At 40.8% G+C, this 22,052-nt stretch overlaps 1 protein-coding gene across 1 annotated transcript in view; it reads left to right on the top strand.

Annotated features, from left to right (window-relative positions):
* Window positions 1-21,779, top strand: part of adgrv1 (adhesion G protein-coupled receptor V1) — a gene marked incomplete at its 5' end in the record, with an annotated part of 98,736 nt that extends 76,957 nt beyond the window's left edge. Inside the window, 4 exons of the mRNA XM_080500134.1 lie at window positions 5,379-5,500; window positions 13,684-13,869; window positions 16,576-16,753; window positions 21,357-21,779. Of these exons, the coding sequence (XP_080356260.1) occupies window positions 5,379-5,500; window positions 13,684-13,869; window positions 16,576-16,753; window positions 21,357-21,475 (605 nt within the window). The 3' untranslated portion in view covers window positions 21,476-21,779. The remainder of the gene's footprint in view (window positions 1-5,378; window positions 5,501-13,683; window positions 13,870-16,575; window positions 16,754-21,356) is intronic.
* Between the last annotated feature and the right edge of the window lie 273 nt (window positions 21,780-22,052).

Below are 22,052 nucleotides of genomic sequence, written 5' to 3'. Positions count from 1 at the left end.
CCACATCACAGTGTCATCGTGTTTAAATTCCAAAAGAGCATGAAATAGCTTCAAAATAGTTGGATGTGTTGTTCCATACTCAGCTTAGGCCTTTTCCCATGATCTGAGTATGTATAAAAACATCTAAAAATGCATGCTGATGTGCATTTTGCACAAGTCCCGCAAACCAATGTTGACAAAAAAGCTTTTGATTGGCCTCTCTAATATCCTCACATATCTGCCCGAGACTATATTTTCTCTTCCCCCCTGCTTCCTGGACTTGGAATGTAACCTCGGCTCTCCGAGACAGCCGAGTTGTGTGCACAACCTGTGGGGCAGCAGACGCCGTTTGGACAATGAATATTGAGGTCACATTTGCCAATTCCTCACAACAGCAAATAACTGCAGAGATAAGCTCAGGGCAAACCTGCATCTGTGTGTGCATGCATGACTGTGAGAAGCCCACATGTAAAGCTCACAGGGCTGTGTGAAATATTGCAGGACTTCTGACGTCAGTGAAATCAAGCGAGTGTGTCAGTGTGCGTTCCTGCACATTCCTCACGATGTGCAGGCATGTGCGTGTGCTTCAGAATCGGATTTAAAACTCTGGCACACTGTCTAATTATAAAATTGAGAGAAATTGAAGGGAAAAAAATTCACATCAGAGCGGAAATCCACAGAACATCAGTAAACCTTCCTCATAGTTTTAACTGAACACAGGAGGTGCAAGATGCGATACTCTTTACATGTGAGCAGGTGTTTCTGCAGGAGACATTTGAATGAATAACTATTATTGTTTTTATGGCACCAAGTGATCCCTGACTGCACTTTGATCGTTTAATGGTCACGAATGAGCAAATATACAAATAAATGTGATGGATAAGGTTTGATCATGGGTGTTGAGCTCCTTACTTTGCGTGTTCCAACATGTGCATTCGTTTTTTACTGATACCCAACACCTGTTTTCATTTTGCTTTCACAGCCTTGTTATCAGTTGTCTTGAAATGCAAACTGGTGCAAGGAGCTTCATCGCAGTTGATCGGAGTCTGGTTAATTTTCCCATACCCTGTTTCCACAGATGTTTTTTAAAGACAGTGCACACAATTCTTTCAGGAACTATTTAATTGCTTTTAGCTTTTTATAAAAAAATATATTTTCTCGATCAATAATCCCGACTTGCACTCAACTTATTACAGTTTGCTGTTGTTACAGCTGCTGACCTTTCTGTGACAGTGAATGTCAGTTTCTTCCTGGGTGTTTTTCTGCACACACACACACACACACACACACACACACACACACACACACACACACACACACACACACACACACACACACACACACACACACACACACACACACACACACTCTTCTCAGTTTGTCTTCTCACACCAAGAATCTGCTCTGATCAAATATGAACTGGAGCCTGTCTGCCCGCCTGTGGAGAAAAGCAGCTCCCTTGTGTTGACCTTAAATCAGTAGATATTGTTTGAGAAAGAAATTGGACTGCTGGGGATTATGCTGTGTGTGTTTAGGTCTTTGCTCCAGACAGAAAGATACCATGACATCATTTCACCGCTCTCTTGCAGAAAGCTGTCACACGCTCACGCAGAACACTCGTGCATGTTGCACATAAAGTCAGTTGTGAAAACGGCTTCTTTCCTATTTCTCCTTCGCGGTGTGAGGCCAAATAGTCAGTCAGCGTTTTGCAGCCGTTCTCCATTTGGCTCTGGGAACCTGCTCTTACTGTGGGAGCTCAGCCCCTGTCCACAGCCTGGAATGTGCTTACATGGTTGGAAAAAATCAAACCAAGGAGGGAGGAGATGGAGACAGATGTGCAAGATTCAAGAAAAAGAAGGAAAGAGATCTAAAAAAAAAAAAAAAAGGGATCCATGCTGTTTGAAGAAAAAAAAACCCACCTGAGATGACAGGAAAAGAGCCCATTAAATAGATTTATCAATGGTGGAGTATACACTGAATGGAGACGGTATGCATGAAGCATACAGGGAGAAATGAAACACTGACAGGAATTATGCCTCAAAATGGAAAAAAGGGGAGGCACGAAAGAGAAAAATAGTGACAAGGACACATGGCTAAATAAATGGGGTTGAACTGAAAGAGGCGCTTGGAGGTAAGGAGGTGAACTTGGAAGAGAGTGGGGATGACAGGGTGGTGGAAGTGACACCCGAGTGAGGGCTTTTTGTGCAAACTTGGGCCCCGTGCCCTGTGTTTCCATCCTACTTGTGAAGTGAACTGTACACTCTGTCCTACATAACACTGACCGTCAGATTAAAGCCACACAGCAGTTCAACTTAGAATTTAGATTTTATTTAGTTTTTCTTGATTTACCAGCCAATTATAAATGAGCCTGACTGACTTTGCCTAAAAATGGATTAGATCAAAGGTCTCCTTGAACAAACACACTTACAAATAATGAATGTCTCATTGTGAAGCTCTACAGAAAGCGAGTCAGGTGTGTTCCTGAAGGGAAACGTCTAAATCATACTGGACTATGACCTCCAGGTCATTTTATTGTTTTCATTGGCTGCCTTTTTAATTGTTTTCAATATGATTGTGTTACGTGTGGCCATATATGTGAGTGACACATATTGTTCTCCATTGCACAAGATCCTGAGTGGAAATTGCTGCAAACTACTTACCCAGCCATCCACACCCAACATAAACACACATACAGACTTGGTTTACCACCTTTCACAGGCCTTCCCATCAACACAATGCATTTCTAACCCTTTCATCTAACCTGAAACCGTCAGGACTGGATGTTTGATGTTGACCCGAGCCTTTAGCTGAGTGTAACCTCGGCCCGAAAAACTACATCTTGGCCCTCAAAGATGTAAACATGTGGGGCCGGGCATTTTCAACTTCACAAAGTAGGTCAGACACGGCAAGTGTTTTGTGATCGGAGTGTTTTTCCCATAAAAAGAGAAGAGTGAACGAGATCTCATGCACTCACTCACGCACACAAAGCTGTGTGTTTTGAATCTCTTTGTTGACATCATCCTTTGTTTGATTTAATGCTTTTGAGTCATAATAATCACTCCTTACTGAAATAAAATGTATTTTACAAGGCTGTTGTGTGAACAATGGCGCTGTATTTAAAATGTTTGCACTTGATGCCTTGGTTCATCAGCTCAGTGTTTTTTAGACGAAGGCTGGTTTTAGTCTGACTCATCACAATGATACGAAGGTTTTATTTTGACTCCAGTGGTTGATAATTTGCAGCACTGCTCACTGCCTCTCCTGGCTGTATGTGTGCGTGCTTTTAATATCCAGTCCAGTGTGTTCAGATTTCACGTGTGCATTGCAACTTTGACAAGCTTTTGTTTTGGGGTTTTTTGTCACGTGAAACCATGCAGATCCTCAAGACTCACAGAATGTGTTATTGAGGTCTTAAAGCACAGGCTTGTGTTTGTTATTATTATGACTTTTCAAGGCTAAGGGGTTAATGTGGCAGTGGTTAGCACTGTCACCTCACAGCAACAGGTCAACTGGTTCAAACTTGTGGATTTTTAATTTTTTTAATTTTCTACTGAAAACCTACCTACATTTTGTTGTGATGATTGTGTCCCTGTCTGAGCAGGCATGTGCTGGGTGCTCTCCAGTGTGGTGGCTGTTCTCCTGACTTTTCACTTCATAAATTATGTGTAGCACATGGGGCAACGTTTCAAAGCAATAGGTCCTCGTGCTCACAGCTGAAGTCTGAGGTGAAGAATTCCTCTCTGCCCGTGCAGCGTGACTTGCCGTGTGCCTGAATGTGGCCCTCAGGCGAAAGTGGGTTAGCATCAGAGCTCAATTTAGAAACGCGTGAAAAACCTGTTGGCCGTCTCACCTTATCTTAGAAGCACTTGGCATGAAATGAATACAAGAGGTGTGATTAAATGTTTTTCCCGTTGCTGCGCGCGGCGTGATGCGAGTCTAAGGCTCCTGCACGTAACACGCACAGTGCAGCATGTGTGTTTGTGCAATCAGGTCAAACATGTGCCTTTGTCAAGTATAGGCTGTGATGCACACAGGAGAATGTTAAAGCTACACATACACGCCAGACTGGTTTAATTACTGTTTGCAAACTATATGGAAAGACAACATGTTCAGATCACCTGTATATTGTTTGTCTTCAGTGAGGCGACATAAATCATATTCATAGTGAAACTCAACTATGAAAACTATGAAAAAAAAACTATGAAACCCTCACCTATGGTCATGAACTATGGGGTCATGACCGAAAGAACGAGAGCCCGGATACAAGCGGCTTCCTCCGTAGGGTGGCTGGGCGCACCCTTAGAGATAGGGTGAGGAGCTCAGTCACCAGGGAGGAGCTCGGAGTAGAGCCACTGCTCCTCCACATCGGGCACCTGTTTCGGATGCCCCCCGGACGCCTCCATAGGGAGGTGTTCTGGGCATGTCCCTCCGGTAGGAGGCCTCGGGGCAGACCCAGGACACGCTGGAGGGACTATGTCTCTCGGCTGGCCTGGGAACGCCTTGGGGTGCCACGGAAGAGCTGGAGGAAGTGTCTGGGGTGAGGGAAGTCTGGGCAACTCTGCTCAGACTGCTGCCTCCGCGACCCGGCCGCGGATAAGCGGCAGAAAATGGATGGATGGATGGATGGTTTCTTGAAATAAGCCTTTTTGGTGCATTGCTATTTGATTTGATTTTGAAAAAAAAAATAAAAAATTTTCAGCTGTTTTGGAAACATGGAAAATAACCTTAATGAACTCATTTTGTTTTATGGGAAGCTGCTCTCAGTGCTCTCCCTTAGCCACCTGTTACAGTTCGTAAGAGGCCGAGAATGCACACTAATCCAATTGTTGCAACTGCTTGCACAAACAAAATTACTTTGCACGCTGGTTCTAACATGGATGTTAGCACTTTACTGCATTAGCAGCACCACAAATGACTAGATGGATTCAAGCTCTCAGTGCACATGTTACTTATTGGCATACACAAGTGGTGTGTGTCTGGATATGTGTGTGCCTGTGTGAGAGACATTCTTTTATACTTTTCATTGAGCATGAATCCACATGTTCAGCACAAGCAATCAGTGGAATGCTGGAGCAGAAAAGTTAGACTTCATGGATGAATTGAGAACAGCTCAATAAACAGCTCCTAAAGCTCAATCTTCAACATTTTCACCTGCTCCTTTTACAGCTCTCTTCTGTTTTTTCAGACCTTAGTTAAGCATTACACTATAGTTATTCTGTTTTACTGTGTAAGACTCTACATTAAAAATATGGTCCACTTGAGCATGTTATCGTGCGTAACATTTTATTCATCTCGATCCAAGGTTAGGGCCAGAATATGGTAGAAGCTTATTGGTCCAGGTGTGGGACCAATTCGGAATTGTTTTTCAAAAGTTTTTCTTTTGTTATGCTGTGCTCCAGAGGTGCCGCTGGTCCTCTACCTGTTCCTGCTCATCTCTCTGGTCTGGTTGTGGGCGGGACTACACATGGGCTATCGCCAGCTGTGGATGCTCATCCTCTACGTCATCTTTAACTGCCTGCTGGTAAGAACATAGAACTTTTCTCTTGTTTTGATCCATGTTTATGTGTCTTCCCTCTCATCCAAAATATATTTATCTTATTCTTTCAGTTGCACTGTTTTACACCTTTAGATAGAAAAAGTTCCCAAAACTCTGTTTGTGGACAGTCGGGGATGAAATTGAAATTTGGAGACGATTCATTGAGAGAGTTGAGATTCTCATTAGTTAAGTCTTTAGGAAATTAATGCGAGTCGCTGCAATGTCCTCAGAAGTGAGAGACAAACGACTCTGGCCTGGTTGTGTGTTGATGTTTCACTGACCAAAGACTAGAGAAGGAGTTAAGTGGGTCGTGGCAGAGGGGGGTCATGATGAAGACTAAACCTCATCCTATTTTAAAGCTTTGATGTGCTGGTGAGGTTGAGAGAGAGAGAGGGAGAGCGCAAGAGAGAGAGAGACAGAGAGAGAGAGAGAGAGAGAGAGAGAGAGAGAGAGAGAGAGAGAGAGACAGAGAGAGAGAGTGAGAGAGAGAGAGAGACAGAGAGAGAGAGAGAGAGAGAGGCAAGTCGAGGTTTCAGTGAGATGTAACCGTGAGAACCTCCTCTCTCTCTCTCTTGTTTGCCCCAATTAAAAATAAGAAATTTAAAAGTTATTTAATTGGTGATTGAAGCTTGCTGATTACCTGTTTTTGAGGTAGTTCAGTGTAGTTTTTATTTTTATATCATCTCTATTTGTTGTGGGTTTTTTCCCCCTGGATCAGCAATGACAAAAAGCCATGTCCTGTAATAGGTGTCCAACTATAATAATGCAATTTCTCACACTTGATGAACTAATACAGATTTATCTAATCTTATCTCTCAGTACAATAATTCATTGCAATAATATAGTGCAGTATTCTTATGTACCTTATCAATTTATTGTTTGTTTTTATACTTTTTTACTGATTTGCTTTTACAGAATTTGGAGTCACTGAGTAGTCTGATAGAGTTTATTGAACTATAAGAGGAACTGGAGAAGTCAGAGCAAACAGAGAGAGAACATGCAAACTCCACAATGTAAGGCCTAACCACTACAGTAATACAGTATACTCTGTCACAAAACAGCTTCAATATGAAATTAAATGAATATAGACTGCCAATAAAGCACTGCCATTTGTTTCACAATCTAGCCCACTGATCAAACACGGGTGTCCTTTACTTCTGAATCTATTTTACTGTACAATGTTCAATAACCTGAAGATTTAGTTTCTATTTAAGGCTGAGCCGTGGACAAAAAGGCAACTGTCATTTTTTTAATATAACACATTTTTCAAGAATTTCCTCTGGTCATTAATAATTCAAGTGGTTCTATTCTATTCTATTGTATTCTATTCTATTCTATTCTATTATGCATTTCCATTTCCATTAAATTGGTTCATTTAACCCAAAATAGCAAGTTAACAATATGTATTTACTATGAAAATATAATATTTGATACACAAATATGATTAGATACACTATTCAAATGAGATGCATTAAGATATTAATAAAAGAAAGATACCATAATACCATAATGATTCTACTCACTAGTCACTATATAAATCACTCCATGGTGACCATGTGTAATAATATATGCATAACCCTCATTGTAATACTCCTGTTTGTATGTCTTAATTGATCAGTTGGAAAAAGACAAGCAAACTGAGAGCACAATTTATGTGCGTGAACAAGACATTTATTTTGCTTCATACAGGATCTAATATCTAATATTGCACTCAACCTTTTTTCTTTCTCTTTTTCTTTGGTAAACCTTGGTTGTTATTTAATGTGCGATATAAATAAAGTTGACTTTACTTTTTCAATCGAACTTCATGACTCAAGGATTTTATTGAAAAGTCTCTTTCTTGAGTAACACAATAGTCTTCGCTAAAGTGTCTGTGAGGATCTCTCAGCTTCGTCCACTTCAGCACAATAGGTTGCTCTTTTCTTTTCCCCCTCCTCTATAAATGTTTGCGGTCCCTTCTGTCATCGTCTGAGAAACACCATCCGACCGTCAAGTGTGCCACAAGAGGTTTGTGGTAACCCCTGGTGATATTTGGCGTCCACATGCCAAAGACAACAATGCTGCACTAAAGCAAACGTTTTCTGTTGGCGCAGTGACTAATGAAGAGAAGTGATGTCAGCACGCGGGGCGAATGTCGCACTTAGCACATGTTTATGAGCGCCAATAGAGTTTGTGGTTCCCTGTGACATCATGTGGTCAGTTTCTCCAGCTGACCAGTGGTGGGATGGAGCTCTTTAAAGTCTCTGCTCATTAGTTATACGACCACTCAGTTAGACCTTCGCATCCAATTAGTTTCCCATCACACACATTGTCCAGAGAGATTTAGTGGACAATAGGAATAGGGTCCGCTAATGTTCGATTGTGTCATAATTTTTTGAGGCATAAAATTGGTTTTAAAATTCATATTTTAAAGTTCCTCCAACACGACAGAAAACAGTTGTCATTGTTGATAGCTATGCAATTAATGTCATTATAGAATAAAGCTATTAAGTAGGTAATTTAGTCAGTCAAATACATTAGATCAGGAGTTTTAAAAGTGTGGAGAGATTAACCCCCTCCTCCTCCCCCACTTAGATGGAATGCTTCACTTCCACATGTGTTTTTATATGATGAAAGCAGATATATATGCTTGATTTTAAATACCTGGTCAGCTTTTATATAAAGTATGAAATATTTACATTCATGGTTTTTCACTGATTCATGATATTTTCATTTGTTTCCATTACATATGTTATGAATTCAAGTTTTTTTATGTGTCTTTTGATATGATAATAGTTTTAATTTCAAAACAGCATGTTTCTTTATTATGAGTTTCTGTCAACAAATTGACAAAAAATAGTATGTTGGAAAAAAGGCATAACCAAGAGTTTTCTGATGTTTCCTTACAAATGCTGCTGTTATTGTGGTCCGAGCCTTTCCCTCTGCCGGCTCCCCATGGCTTTTATTTGCAGCCTTCACAATAGCTTATATTGACCATGCAATTTAACACTCTTTCTACAAAATCATAGTAAATGAGGTCCTGAAAGTCTCCAACTGTATTTTCTTTTTCTAATGTAAGCTATTTCACAAATAGAGCCTTTTCTGTTTTTGCTACACACATAGTTAATTATTTTACTTGATTTTAGTTCAATATTCTATTACAAACACATGAGGAAGTGGTTCTTGCCAGGCTTTGAGTAGGAGGTCCAGTACTTAATGTTACACATAGGAAACAAAACACTCACTGGCTACTTTATTGTGCACACTGTAATATCACATGGTTTTCTTCAGAATTCCCTTAATTGTTGGTGATCATGTTCAAGAAACCTTGGACTTGGTGTGTTTTCCATTCGGAAGAAGCCATCAGAAGATTGGTACGGTGGGGACATAAATGGATGTGCATGGTCAAAGACAATATTAATCTGGGCTGTGTGACCAGCTGAATATCAGGGACCTAATGTGTGGCAAGGAAATATGGTGATTTTGATGGTCTTCATATCTTGGTTGTATTCAGAGGTTATTTGAGTTCCTGTTGCCTTTGTATGATCCCCAACCAGTTCAGCCATTCAATCTCCTCTGGCAATAAAAAAATACATTTTGGTCCAGAGAAGCTGCTGCTCACTATATTTTCTCTTTTTCAGATCATTCTCTGTAAAATCTGGAGATGGTTGTATGTGGAAAAACCCAGAAAATCAGCAGTTTCTGAAATACTCAGACTAGTCCAACAACCACATTGTGCTCGGAGTTAAATCCCCTTTCTTATCCATCCTCATGCTTGGTTTGCACTCCTTACCATATGTAATTGTCTAAATACATTGTGTTGCTGTCATGTGATTGATTAGCTGATCAGCTTTTTCCATTAATGAGTAGTTGAACCTATTGAATTATACAGTGAGTGTAGGCCTTTTAGCAAATGTATTGACGCTGATACAAATAGACTTTGGATACCACATATATTAATGTTTCCATGGATCTGCACACCAGAAGGAACTCTGATTGAAATCTTCAAACTAAAACACCTTTATATAACTACTGCAAACAGGGTGCACAGTAACACATAAAACACCCTTTTTTAACAGATAATTTTATGGCAATCAACCACATTTCTACTGGAATAAGTTGAAAGTAACTTAAAGACATGCTTGCACAACACTTTCCCTCTTATGGCGTCCAGTGTGCCCTTGACCTTAGCCAGTAAACAGCCCTCACTGATGACCTCTGGAACTCAGCGCTCTGTAGAAAGGAATGAAAAGCCTTATTTCTTTTTCAAATAAAGGAACCGTGGCAGTTGATTTTCAATCCAGACGCTTACATTTGAACCTTGACGCTCTGACTAAAACACGATCCTCTGGAGTCTGCAGTGAGAATAAAGAAGCATTCATCCGAGTGGAGCAGGTAAAGAGCCTCACAGCCAATCTACTGTCGCTCCAAGGACACTTACGAGCAATAAACAAACTCATCTGATCCCATCTTTATGAAGCAGAGAAAGTCTGATGAGATGCTGTTCCAACAAACTTATTTTGCCGGCAATTAGAATTCCATTCGCAGATGCATTTTTTTTTAAGGTGATTTCTTATGTGCAGTGGAAAACAGTTACAGTAGGAGGGGTGACACTTTGTTAGTGTGTGTGACTTCCATCAGGGACTGAATCATTGTTTGAATGTGACAGGACTGAAAAGGCTCTTCTCATCAAACACACTTTAACCACAAACAGACTGCAGTGATTCATTAGCAGTTACAGACTCTCAATGACACGAAAGAGGCTAGTTTGGGTTGCGATGTGTCCTCGGGCCACAGCAAGATGTTTGAATGAACTGTTTGTAGTTTGCTGTGTTTTAAAAGATGCTGCACAATTCAAATCAGTTTTTGAGGTTGGCACTCTTGCCTGATAGCAGGAAGGTCCAGTGTTCAGGTTCAGATTGGCCTTCGGGGGGCCATTCTGTGCAGTTTGCATGTTCTGCCAGTGCTTGTGTGAATATGTTCCAGGTACTTCAGTTTCCTCCTGCAGTCCAAAAACTAGTCCTAAAGGTCAGTGTGTGACACAAAGTGTGTGGTTGTCTGGTTCTTTGTTTGTCCCGTGATGGACTGGTGAACTGTCCGTGTGGTCTACATTTATTTCTCCCCTTGTCATCCGAGATGCAATTAATTCAGTATGGAAATACTAATATTCACTCAAAGATAAACAAAAATCCAAACTAAATAGGTCCATGATCATCATATTCTTCATCATATTTTCCGGTATTTAAGTCTTACATGTCTTTTTTCCATTGTGCTTGCGCTGCTATGAGGCTGGAGGCTGTTACACTGCAGGTCTCTGCTACTCAACTAGTTGCTGCTTGCTTCCTGCCGTGAATTTTCCATTCGGAGAATTTTCCATATTTACCTTGGTGTTGTTGTTGATGCAGTTGGGTGGCACACTTCCCCACAGCTGATTACTGAGCAACATTAAACAGCTGCAGATGTTACAGCTGTGCACAACATGTGCTTGCACTGCAGAGCTCACATTACTCTTTGGCAATTGAGTGTCGTGAAAATAATCTTTAATCTCCAGCAGGGCATTCAATAGGCTGTTGCAGGTATTTTGAGGGAAATGTGACTTTTTAATCCACAGGCTTTTTTTCTTTCTCTCTATTGCTCCTGGGTTTTCCCCCTTTGGCATCTGCACCACATCACTTTGAATTAGGAGACAATAATCTAATCACTTCTCCACCACCCCTCATTATCTCCTCTGTTGATAGGCCTCACCTCATCGTATCGTCACAGTCAGCCACAAAGCACCACCATGCTTCATTACAATTCAATTCCACCCCTGCTTTCTTTTTCAAACCTGCACTAAAAATAGGACACAGGATATCTGTGTGTTATTATGGAAAAGACGACCAATGCGCGTCCGCACACATTGATCAGCTGTGTGAAGCCTGGAAATCATTAGGATTTAAGGAGATGTGGAACTGTTGGTTTTATGAGCATGGAAAAGTATTTGCACACAGCTCAAAGCACTCATCCAACATGGGAAAGGAATATTGACCTAATTTACATAAGATTAAAAAAAGGAGAGCAAGCAGTAGAGGAAAAAATAGACAGCTAAAACTTTTTAGTCCCTTCTTCATAACTTGTTCACCCACTCAGCAATTCTTTGTTTTTCTTCTACATATGATATATGCTTTCTGTCATACCAGATCTGGATACTATAAATAAGGCCTGGGGGCTATATGTGGACCTTTGGCTGTGTCTGACCAACCCGTCAGGGGCTCAATGAGAAATTATGAATTATTGTACATGATTCATGCAACCCAACTGCTTTTTGCAAGGGTCTGGCTTGTTCACAGTATAAAGTTTGAGCTTGTTGGAATCTTGGCTGGCAAAGAAAACAATCATTATACTGCAGACTTGGCTCTTTATAGAAAGAAGTTTAATGGAAAATATAGATTTTTAAATTACTTCTTTAACCAACTCTTGAAATTTAGAAAAATTAAATCAGTATAAACAATATGTAGCCTGTCTTTGGCCATAATACGCTGGGATTGGCTTCATCTCCAGCAAACCTGGACAGGAAGTATAGAATATAGGTGGATGGATGAATCTTCATTACCAGACATAACACACTGAGAAAGATTGATGCAGATAAGAGATAATGTAAGTCAACTTATAGCTCTTCCTTTCACAGTAGTCCAAGTTTTGCCTCATGGTCCCTTAGGAAAACTCTGTCCCCACCCCTGCTCCATACCTTTCCTCCTGTAAGTGCTCCCTCCAGGACTTTGTTTTGCATCTACAAAGACGTGGCCTCTCCAGTGATCAGAGAACACTTACATAACAAGCCTATGGTAGTAAAGCATGTTCCTCTGGCCGTACAGCTCGCTAATGATCTGTTTTAATCACCCACAGTGCCTTTGTGGATGGAGCCACCATTGAAGATAGCAACATATACACACCCCGATATGCACTTGTCTGTCACCCACCCCTGTTGGCTTTTGTGCAGTGTTTTATGCAACACACAAAGGGAGGCTCATGTTCTCTTTAAAAAAGAAAAGACGATAAATACAAAGAGCAAAGGACAGAGTTGTCGAAATCACAAGCACTTTACACAACACTAACCTTGTCCCATTTCTTAAGAGACGTGGTGTAAAGTCCTCGTTTTGCAGCTCAAGCACACTTAAAGGCCTCAGATGCAGAGTAATGCGCAGTGACATACGCTGAATACATTTACCGAGTTGTGCTGCATGCACAGTTTGTTTAAATCACTGTTTCAGAGAACTCTCGGCCATAAAGCACAACTAATGACATGAGAGCAGTTCCATGTGTTTTCTACCGATCTGCAACCCTTTTTCCCATCTCGTGGTCGGGATTTTTTAAAAGTTTTTACAGAGTGCCTATAAACACCCGATTTCCAGTTATGGTTCCTGTTGTCCTCCTCGCAACCATTTGCTCTGTTTTTAATCAGCGTTCTATTGCAGTGGCATGCAGGTACATGGATATAGTTTATTGTTCATTAGTTTATCTTTAAAAAAAAAAGTTAATCCACACAATATAATAATAAAGACAACAGGATATCAAATGTAAGTGAATAAGATACATGCAGTATTTTAGTGATATGTATGGCGTCTTTCTAAAAGCCTAAATCAGTTTCTGTAAGGGAGCGTGGACCCTACATCGACGTGCACATGCATTTGTGCACATTCACACTTCTGTGCTTTGCCGTCTGGTGTGTTTCACCTCTGTCTGCGGCTGCCGTCATCGCCCAATGATGAGTGTTGTGAAATACGGGACGGCCCAGTGGCATTTCACACTCCGCTGCTTTGGGGTAATTCACAGCCTGGTGCTGTTGACCAAGAAGATTTTGTCATGGCGAGGAAGTCGAGGAAGTCGAAGTAGCAGAGTGCCAATGATGTCAGGGCACTGTGGTGAAGTAATTCCTCATTAATCATGCAGGAGGGTTTGCTGCAACCACTACTGATAGATTACCAAAGATAAGTGATGTGAAGGAAGTTAAATGTAAGTGTAATTGCAGCATGATGCAACTATTATATTCACGCATATGGAAACTTATGAAATGGATTTTTTCCCCTCTTTTCAGCATTTCACTTTTTGATCTCTTCCAGTAATTAAACACTCAACCTGAGAGTTTTCTAGTACAGAGTCACTGTCTGAAACATGCTGATTCCCTCTCCCCTCTTCATTTTTCTCTGCAGGGCTTGTACGTGTTCGCTGTTTATTTCATCATGCACAACCAGCTGTTTTGGCCAACTAAAGCCAGCTATACGGTGGAGATGAGTGGCCACGATAGTCCTGACTCCACCTACCAGGGAGGGGGACCCACTACTGTCGGAGGAGACATCAGTAAATCCACACAGAATCTCATCACTGCCATGGAGGAGGTACAAACTCACGAGACTCGTCCTTTAATTATGCAGATTACATTTTTATGTTCCTCACTGTGACAATTGTTTTCTTTTCTTCTTTTTTTTCTTTTAATAACTGCATTCTCCATCATAGCAAAATGTGAGGTTATATGTAGTGTGTATGTGATCTGGTGACCAATCTACAAGGGAAACTAATATAAGCGATAATACTTGTAGCATTTGTTATGTGTTTTACTTCTTCACAATGATGGATTAAAACAAAACAAAAAATTCTTTAATCTCTCTTTCATTGCTAAATCTGAAGTGAATCCACTATATAAGCTTATTTTGTGCAGCAACAATGTTCATAGGTTTTCCCACAAGATGTGGTTTGACAGGCCGGGTTTCAAAATCATGAGAGCTAATGGGGGCAAAGTAACATTCAAACAGTGTTAAGACTGTTATTATATAACAAGGGGTTTCTATAGGAAATTGGCGAGGACATGAGGCTGACAGTGCAAGGTGAGCTCACACAGACGACACTTTATATACCAGAGGGAAAGGGTGTTGTAAACGAGGCGTGGGTGCAAACAATGAAGGCGAGGCAATGCAATCAGACATGACGACAGGAAAACAGGACATCTGAAATTATGACTGTGCACAAAACAAACAACCTCATGAGTTAAGTGGCTGAGTTTGTTCACTGAGGACATTTTAAAACCGGTTTGATTGAAAATGGAAAAGCTTTCACACACATTCTGGAGCAGTGTCAGTAAGTTAACAGGCTAAAGCTGGTATGTTCCCTCTTACGATGTTACTACTGGTGCAGCACATCACATGAAAGCCAGCAAGCGCATGAAACATACAGTACTGATGTGGTAACTTGGTCTCCTCAGCAGCTTTTCCCCCCTGGAGAATACCCTATAAGGACTGAGCCAGAGAGAGGCGAAGATAGGAGGGAGAAAAAAACGGGGGCTGGTTTAACTTCATTACTCTTGGGAACTCCTCCTCCCCCTCTTTTCTTAACTCTCCATCCACTCATAAGGAATCCAGTAATCTTGTTTTATTCATGAGAGCACACACTCCAGTCTAAGAGTTGGCAGCAGCCCAATAAAACAATTAAAAATATACAGATAGAGACCCGTCTATGCAGGGCAAACGAGTGAATTTGGAGTAAAACTGATCGATTGATTGCAGACTAAAGGAGGTGTAGAAGCGTACAATTCAACGTCAGACTTGGATGGCTGATTAGAGTCATTGAAATACTGGCTTCATTCAAAGTAGATGTGACAGATTTAAGGTGCCTGGTGGTGCTTAATTCACTTCACTGGGACACAGTGAGTCACACACCGGTCCGTACCGGTCACAGCTAGTCACACACACACACACACACACACACACACACACACACACACACACACACACACACACACACACACACACACACACACACACACACACACACACACACACACACACACACACACACACGCAATTGGACAGATGTGACATTCATAATAAATGAGCACAGCAGAAAATAAGAACAGGTAATGGCTTCTGCTGGTTTGGTAGATTAAAATAAGACACATATATGTAGTGATATGACATCCCTCTTATTATTTCATTGTTGGCGATGTTCTTTTTTTCAGTTTTGACCCAAACGCAAAAAACATAGGAACTTTATCATCAAATGGGTTGATCATGAATGTTTTGATTATGTCATGCTGATTCAGAATGAAACCTAAAACCTACTGACCTCCCTCTCACCCTGTGCACCCTATCTGACCCTGTGGGTTGCCCTTAAACCCTTCAGGGTGCTTAGACAACATGCACTCGGCCTGACCCTAACTCGTCACACTCATGCTTGCTTGTGCTTGACAGATGCCTCCATTCTCTGAATCAAGCTTTTGAATGTGTTTGTATTTATGTGTGTGTGTGTGTGTGTGTGTGTGTGTGTGTGTGTGTGTGTGTGTGTGTGTGTGTGTGTGTGTGTGTGTGTGTGTGTGTGTGTGTGTGCGTGCGTGCGTGCGTGCGTGCGTGTGTGTCTGTGTGCACGTGTGAATACATGTTTGACCCTATTTAACCCGGCAGTCACAAAGAGTGAAATTATTGTACCCAAACACAAACTTTGTGTTTGGGTACAATAACACCTTCAAACAATAACTATTGTCTGAAAAATGCTGGCAAAGATTAGTTTATGACTGAATGCCATAATGTGTTAAAAATTAATTAAAAATAATAATGGTTATTAGATATTTCAAAGAATGGGCGAGGCATGACGCTTCAGTGGTTCGTACTGTCACCTCTCCAGGTTTGATTCCAGGACTGGAGTTGGCATGTTCTTCCTCGGCCTGAATGTGTTTTTTTCCTTGGTACTTCAGCTTCCTCTCACACTTAACAGACGCAACTTTAAATGGCGCTGATGTAACATTCATTTGAATGAAACAGGGATAGAAGATGAAAGACTGTTCATGTTCAAACTCAGTAGTCACCACTTTAGTATGTTATCAGGGTTATCAGATTAGAAAAAAAAGATTATCTAACGATGTTTTGCGAAAAACATTTTTGTTGCCAGCTAGATGTGCTTGGTTTTTTTTTTCCCTGAGATTATTTCAAACCTTCACAAAATTGATGTTTCACTTGTGATCGTTCTGTTAAGGCTTACACACGTCAGTGATAGTATCACGCGCACATCGATGTGCATGAGCTCATATGACAGTAAGTATGTGTTTCTATTTCCAGGTTTCAGCAGACTGGGAGCGAGCATCCCTGAGGCCGACCGTACAGCCCGGCAGTGTGTTCAAGCCCAGTCCAGTGATGGGGACGTACAGCACCGAGGGCGGATTCATCAACACCAACCTGGTCACTGCAGACGAAGAGTCGCAGGAGTTTGACGACCTCATATTTGCCTTAAAAACAGGTGACAACCGAAAGAGCATTCTCATATCCATATTGCACACACTATGTGAATATGAGTGTGTGTGGTTGATTGTTTCTCAGCGTTTGCCCTGTTATGTACTTGTGTCTCATCCAGCAAATACTTGAACTCGCCCATAGTCAGTTGGGATTGGTATTAAAACTGGGATTAAGGTGGTATAGAAAATGGATGGATGAATATTGGACGAGGGATTTTGGCTCTATCTGGTATGAACTCTGTAGCAGAACTCTCAAACGGTGAAAACAAATGGCAGGAACACATTATAATACTGAAGTTCCTTTTCGGTTGTCAGGTTTCCTGTTCACATGGGTTTAACAATAAGCTGTTGACATTTTCAACAAAATGAATGTGTTACGCTTTGAGTAGATGATATAATATTGATCCAACTCTGAGAAATTACCATTGAAAACGTTTTAATGAAATGTAAAAAAAATAAAATAAAACAACAAACAGGTTTTATTATGTTGAAGTAACAAATCGGCATTGAAATTAGTCTGAAGGTTTTGGCTGATGTTGTAATTCCAAAATCTGTGTATGTGATTATTTCATAGCCTAGAGTATCAGTTCCATCCATGAATCCATCATCAGACCTGCTTTGTCATTCCTCTGCTGACCTTAATACTCACTGCTGCCATGGAAACCATTCTTCATCCTCTGCCATCAATGATTAATGAGCTCAAGACACACACACACACACGCACACGCACACGCACACGCAGGCTTCTCCGTGTCTGAATGAGAAAACTAATTTGCAGCCTCCTGAAAAATAAAGAGTCTCAAGGAGTGAAGGTCGTCGTTGCAGTGGTCCGACATGCTCATCTGAATTGTTCATATTAGAATGAGCCGACTGCAGTTCACTTTAATGTGTGAAAAAAAGATCATTATGGATGGATGGATGGATGGATGGATGGATGGATGGATGGATGGATAAATACCACTAAAAGCTGAATGAATCAACAAATGAGAGCTCAATGACTTATTAAGCAACACAAATATAATTTTAACTTGTGAAAATTCATATTGATGACACTTTAAGTTAAATACAGTCTGTGATCCTTTAAGTAGATGTTACAAATTGCAAATAATCCTTTAAAAAATTAAGTTGTTGCAGGTTTTTTTTTAATTAATTACCAAAATGCAAGACGAATAATATGAGCAACAATTATTTCTTGTTTCAAAAGAGTTTTCTTGTGTTGAAGTTTTCCAGCTAACACCGTTTGTATTATAAAAATTAGTACATAGGTTACATCTTTATGTTTGTTCTTTTGTTTTATCTCAGTTAAAGTCAGATAACTTGAAGCAACATTGAGCTATAGCATCAGTAAGTCACATGTTCAGTTCAATAACTAAATCTGTATTTCCAGATTGTTCTTCTGTGACATTTCCCGAGGTCAACTTGTCCCTTTTCCTACCTTCTAATTGTGAGCACTCTGAGGAATGGCTACTATTTCAGCATGAAACATTTCCCACTCAGCTCACATCATGGAATGAGTCCCATCCTCCAAGTGGCGGTCACTCAGGGAGAGATAAGTGATATGTAGTGGTGACAGACCACCCTGTTAAGACCTTGAAGTTAATGTTAGTGTGTCATGTTGAATTCCTCGAGGCTCCGGAGAAATGAAAGACTGTTTAGGAACTCTTTTTTTTTTTTTCATTTTGCAAAGTAGTTTAAGCAGTTTCAGAAAGACAACTAGTTTTTAATCTGGGGTCCTTTTAGAAAAGAAAAAAAAAAAGCAATAACTATAAAGACAGCCAAATAAAGGTTCTCCTTGGCAGTTGTGTGTGTGGGAGAGACTCTTGGGGTGTCAATAAGCGGATGAGCCTGAGAAGGTGGTGTTACTCTGACATGGATAGCCTCCTATCATCGTATTGATTGCGTGGTGATAAGGTCAATGAAGCCAGAGGTGCGTGCGTGCGTGCGTGCGTGCGTGCGTGCGTGCGTGCGTGCGTGCGTGCGTGGCTTTTCCCAACCCGTAAAGTGATAGTTTGTAGGAGACAGTCTTCTGCCCCATGGGCCGGTGTGGCATTTAACCTTAAATGGCTTAAAGGGTTGCCGCAAACAAGCCAGGGAATTTATTGGCGCGCTGAGTGTCGAACTCAGCACTGTGATGTAACCATTCATATTTTTCAGTGCGGCAAGGATGCAAATTTGCGAGATTTAATCAAGTTGAAGCAGTTGGCTTCTGGCTCGGCCTCCAAAAATAAAACTGTCAGGGCAGTGCTTCATCTTAGCTGCATGAACATTGGAAGCCAAACCTCAAGATTAGATTTTCAAAAGTGTAAGATTATGTTGTTCCTGAGGTTGGAGGACCTGGATTCAAATCCCGGTTGATAAGATTCAATGAACGTTAAAAGCCCTTTATCATCTTCCATTAGATTTAGTTTGAGGCAGGAATCAATGTCTCGTGTCTAAAGCTTCCACTGTTGACCCCCGGTCATGTCTGTCAGTGAAATTCACACTGAACTTGTAAACAGTTGTAACGCCGTCCACTTACAGATCAGTAAAGATAATTTGCTCGTCAGAATTACATAATAGGGCACCAACTGACGGAGGGTCAATAAGTGGCGCTGTAATGAGTCTTCACACTTCATTTAGTAGTGAACCATTAACACACACTCACACAGAGTAGCTCTCAGCACATGTGCTCTCCTCCTTGTGACACAACTGAGGGCTGATCATTAACGTGGCAGCCGTTTGCGTGGCGGCAGGATAAAGGGTGGATCCGTGAAGAATCAGAGATCTGGGATGTCTGTCTGGTTATGTCAGAGGAGTCACAAATCTACACAGCAGTTGTTCTTTGACACAAAGTACACTGCATGCTTCTTGGTCCTTAGCCAAAGAAGAGCCCACGACGCTCTTGAGATAAGTAAGTAACCCTGAGAACATACAGCAACTTTATTGACCACGGCTCAGTACAATAGATTATTCTTGTTGAGCAGCGGGGAGCAGCACGCACATCCCAGCAACTGCTGAGTAAAAGCCAGATTTCTCACTCAGCACCCACAGCAAAGTCACTGAGTGCAAAGTTATTACAATTAAAGTTTTATAAGATGACTCCAGGGGAGGCCTGTGACTCAGTGGTCCTCCAACAGGAAACAAATGTAGAATTCACCTGAACTGCTGTCAACATGCTCAGTCCTTCTTGGCATGTCCAAAAGCAGCAACGTACCACAAAACATCCGTTTTAAAGGGAAGCACCAAATTTTGAGGTATCAAAGTATGTTTCTTTGCACTCCTTTTTTTCATAACCACTTTTTAGACAAGGAACTTTGATCATTGTGACAGCTGCAAAAAATGTTTGTTAAATTGTGACAGGGATTTATGGGCATTAAAATATACTGAATAGGACTTATTGTGTGTCCTTAAATATGTGAAAAAGATTTTTTTTTTTTTTTTTACTTTAAAATAAAAGATAAATAAAATGTGCTTGCAAACTGATGTAATCATAACTCATATAGTCAACTCATCAAATTCACCTCCACTATGGTGGCACACAGAAAGTCCATATGTAGAAAATGGTGTCAATCTCCAAATACATGTGGGCATGACTGCTCAGTTGTTGGTGTGAATGTTTGAACTTTTAGCTGTAAGTTGAGCCGGTGGATGGTAACAGAAGTGTGAGTTGGTTGTAACCGCAAGAGTCTGGGCTGCTGTTACGTATCATATATTTGGAACAGCAAAAGCACATTTTGGTGTTTTTTTTTTTTTTTTCCTATTCTGTTAAAATAAAAGGCTGTTAGGACTGTGGCTGAGAGATAAACACACACACACACACACACACACACACACACACACACACACACACACACACACACACACACACACACACACACACACACACAAGCTGTCCAAAAGACAGTCTCATAATTTCCGTTTTGATGCTTAGCATCCAAACCATGAATTTTCCGTGTGCGTTTGTGAAGCTGTTACCACTCAGTGGTAACAGCTTCACTTCACTCTAGCAACAGGCAAACATAACTTGTTTATAGCTCATTTTCTCAGCAATTAATCTAACAAAGGTGCGGCATATTGACTGAAATGTCAGTACGTTAAAACAGCGACACTGAGCTCCACCTTCTCAGTAATTAACGTGGTGATGATGATACTGATCTCATAAACATTTCTCCGATCCATTTTGATAAAATCTACAGCTGCCTAAGTGTTAATGAGTACATTATCTCAGCACATCCTATAATGTGATTGCAGCACTGATCCATAACTGAGCATTTGCCCGTCATTCACTCAGCATGTCAATGTTTTACCAAAAGGCTGAATGAGCTCTCCTTTGACTTCTAATGAGTCACTTTGTTTCACCGCCTGCTCTCGGCCGTCCTGCTCCATTCTGATCGCAGACAGTGAAGCAGGCCAACTGACAACACAGGGATCGTATAGTATTGATTACATAATAACGCTCTGCCACTTAAAGGACATCTTGAACTTATGAGTTGTAAGCATCAGTGTCTACTCTCAGGTTCTGTGAGTGATATATGAAGAAATAAGCCTCCGTGTAATTCGTTCTCCCTCGTGTTCTGAATAATTGAAAGCGTTTTGGACCGAGGTGTAATGACACTGTGTTCGTTTTAGGGACGGGCCTGAACATCAGTGACAACGAGTCCATCCCTGGAAGTCACGATGGAGGAAGCATAACCAACTCGCAGATTGTGGAGCTGAGACGAATCCCCATCGCCGACACACACCTCTAACCTCTTCGCCCCAGCTCACACACGCTGTTTATATGAGAAAGACAAATTACAAGGCAGTATTTTTATATTTGTAAAGTGTTTTGCACTAAAACCGTTTTCAAATAGCTCCTTTTTCATATAGATGGTTGATACTGTAAGTGATTTGTACTGTACATCTTTTCACATAAATGTTTTACTAAATGTATTTTTTAAGAATCCTCCAGGCAGTCGTTTTCTGAATGTATATTTTGGTTTTTGTTATTTTAGAGAATCTAGCTGGAGATAGAAGGATGTACACCTTTAGCACAACTTGTGCAGAGGATGGGGATTGTGTTACATTGTTATTAAATAATGAACTCTTTATTATAGTTTTGGATGTGCTGGATTCATTCTTACACCTCATCGTTTTTTAAAACATCTTAAACTATACCAGGGAACAAAAATAGAAGAAAATGGGCCTCATAGGAATATGTTTCACTTTTACTCAGGTGAAAAAGTTCAGCTGCTTACTAATTTACTTTGATACACAAAGAGACCCTCAGTATGAGTGTGTTTTACCATCTCTACAAACAACCAATTTCTTTTCATAAAACAGAAA

The sequence above is a fragment of the Blennius ocellaris genome (genome assembly GCF_963422515.1).
Source record: "Blennius ocellaris genome assembly, chromosome: 7".
In the NCBI taxonomy this organism is placed as follows: domain Eukaryota; kingdom Metazoa; phylum Chordata; class Actinopteri; order Blenniiformes; family Blenniidae; genus Blennius; species Blennius ocellaris.
The sequence above is the reverse complement of the archived record's forward strand: the minus strand, read 5'-3'. Positions and strand labels throughout refer to the sequence as shown.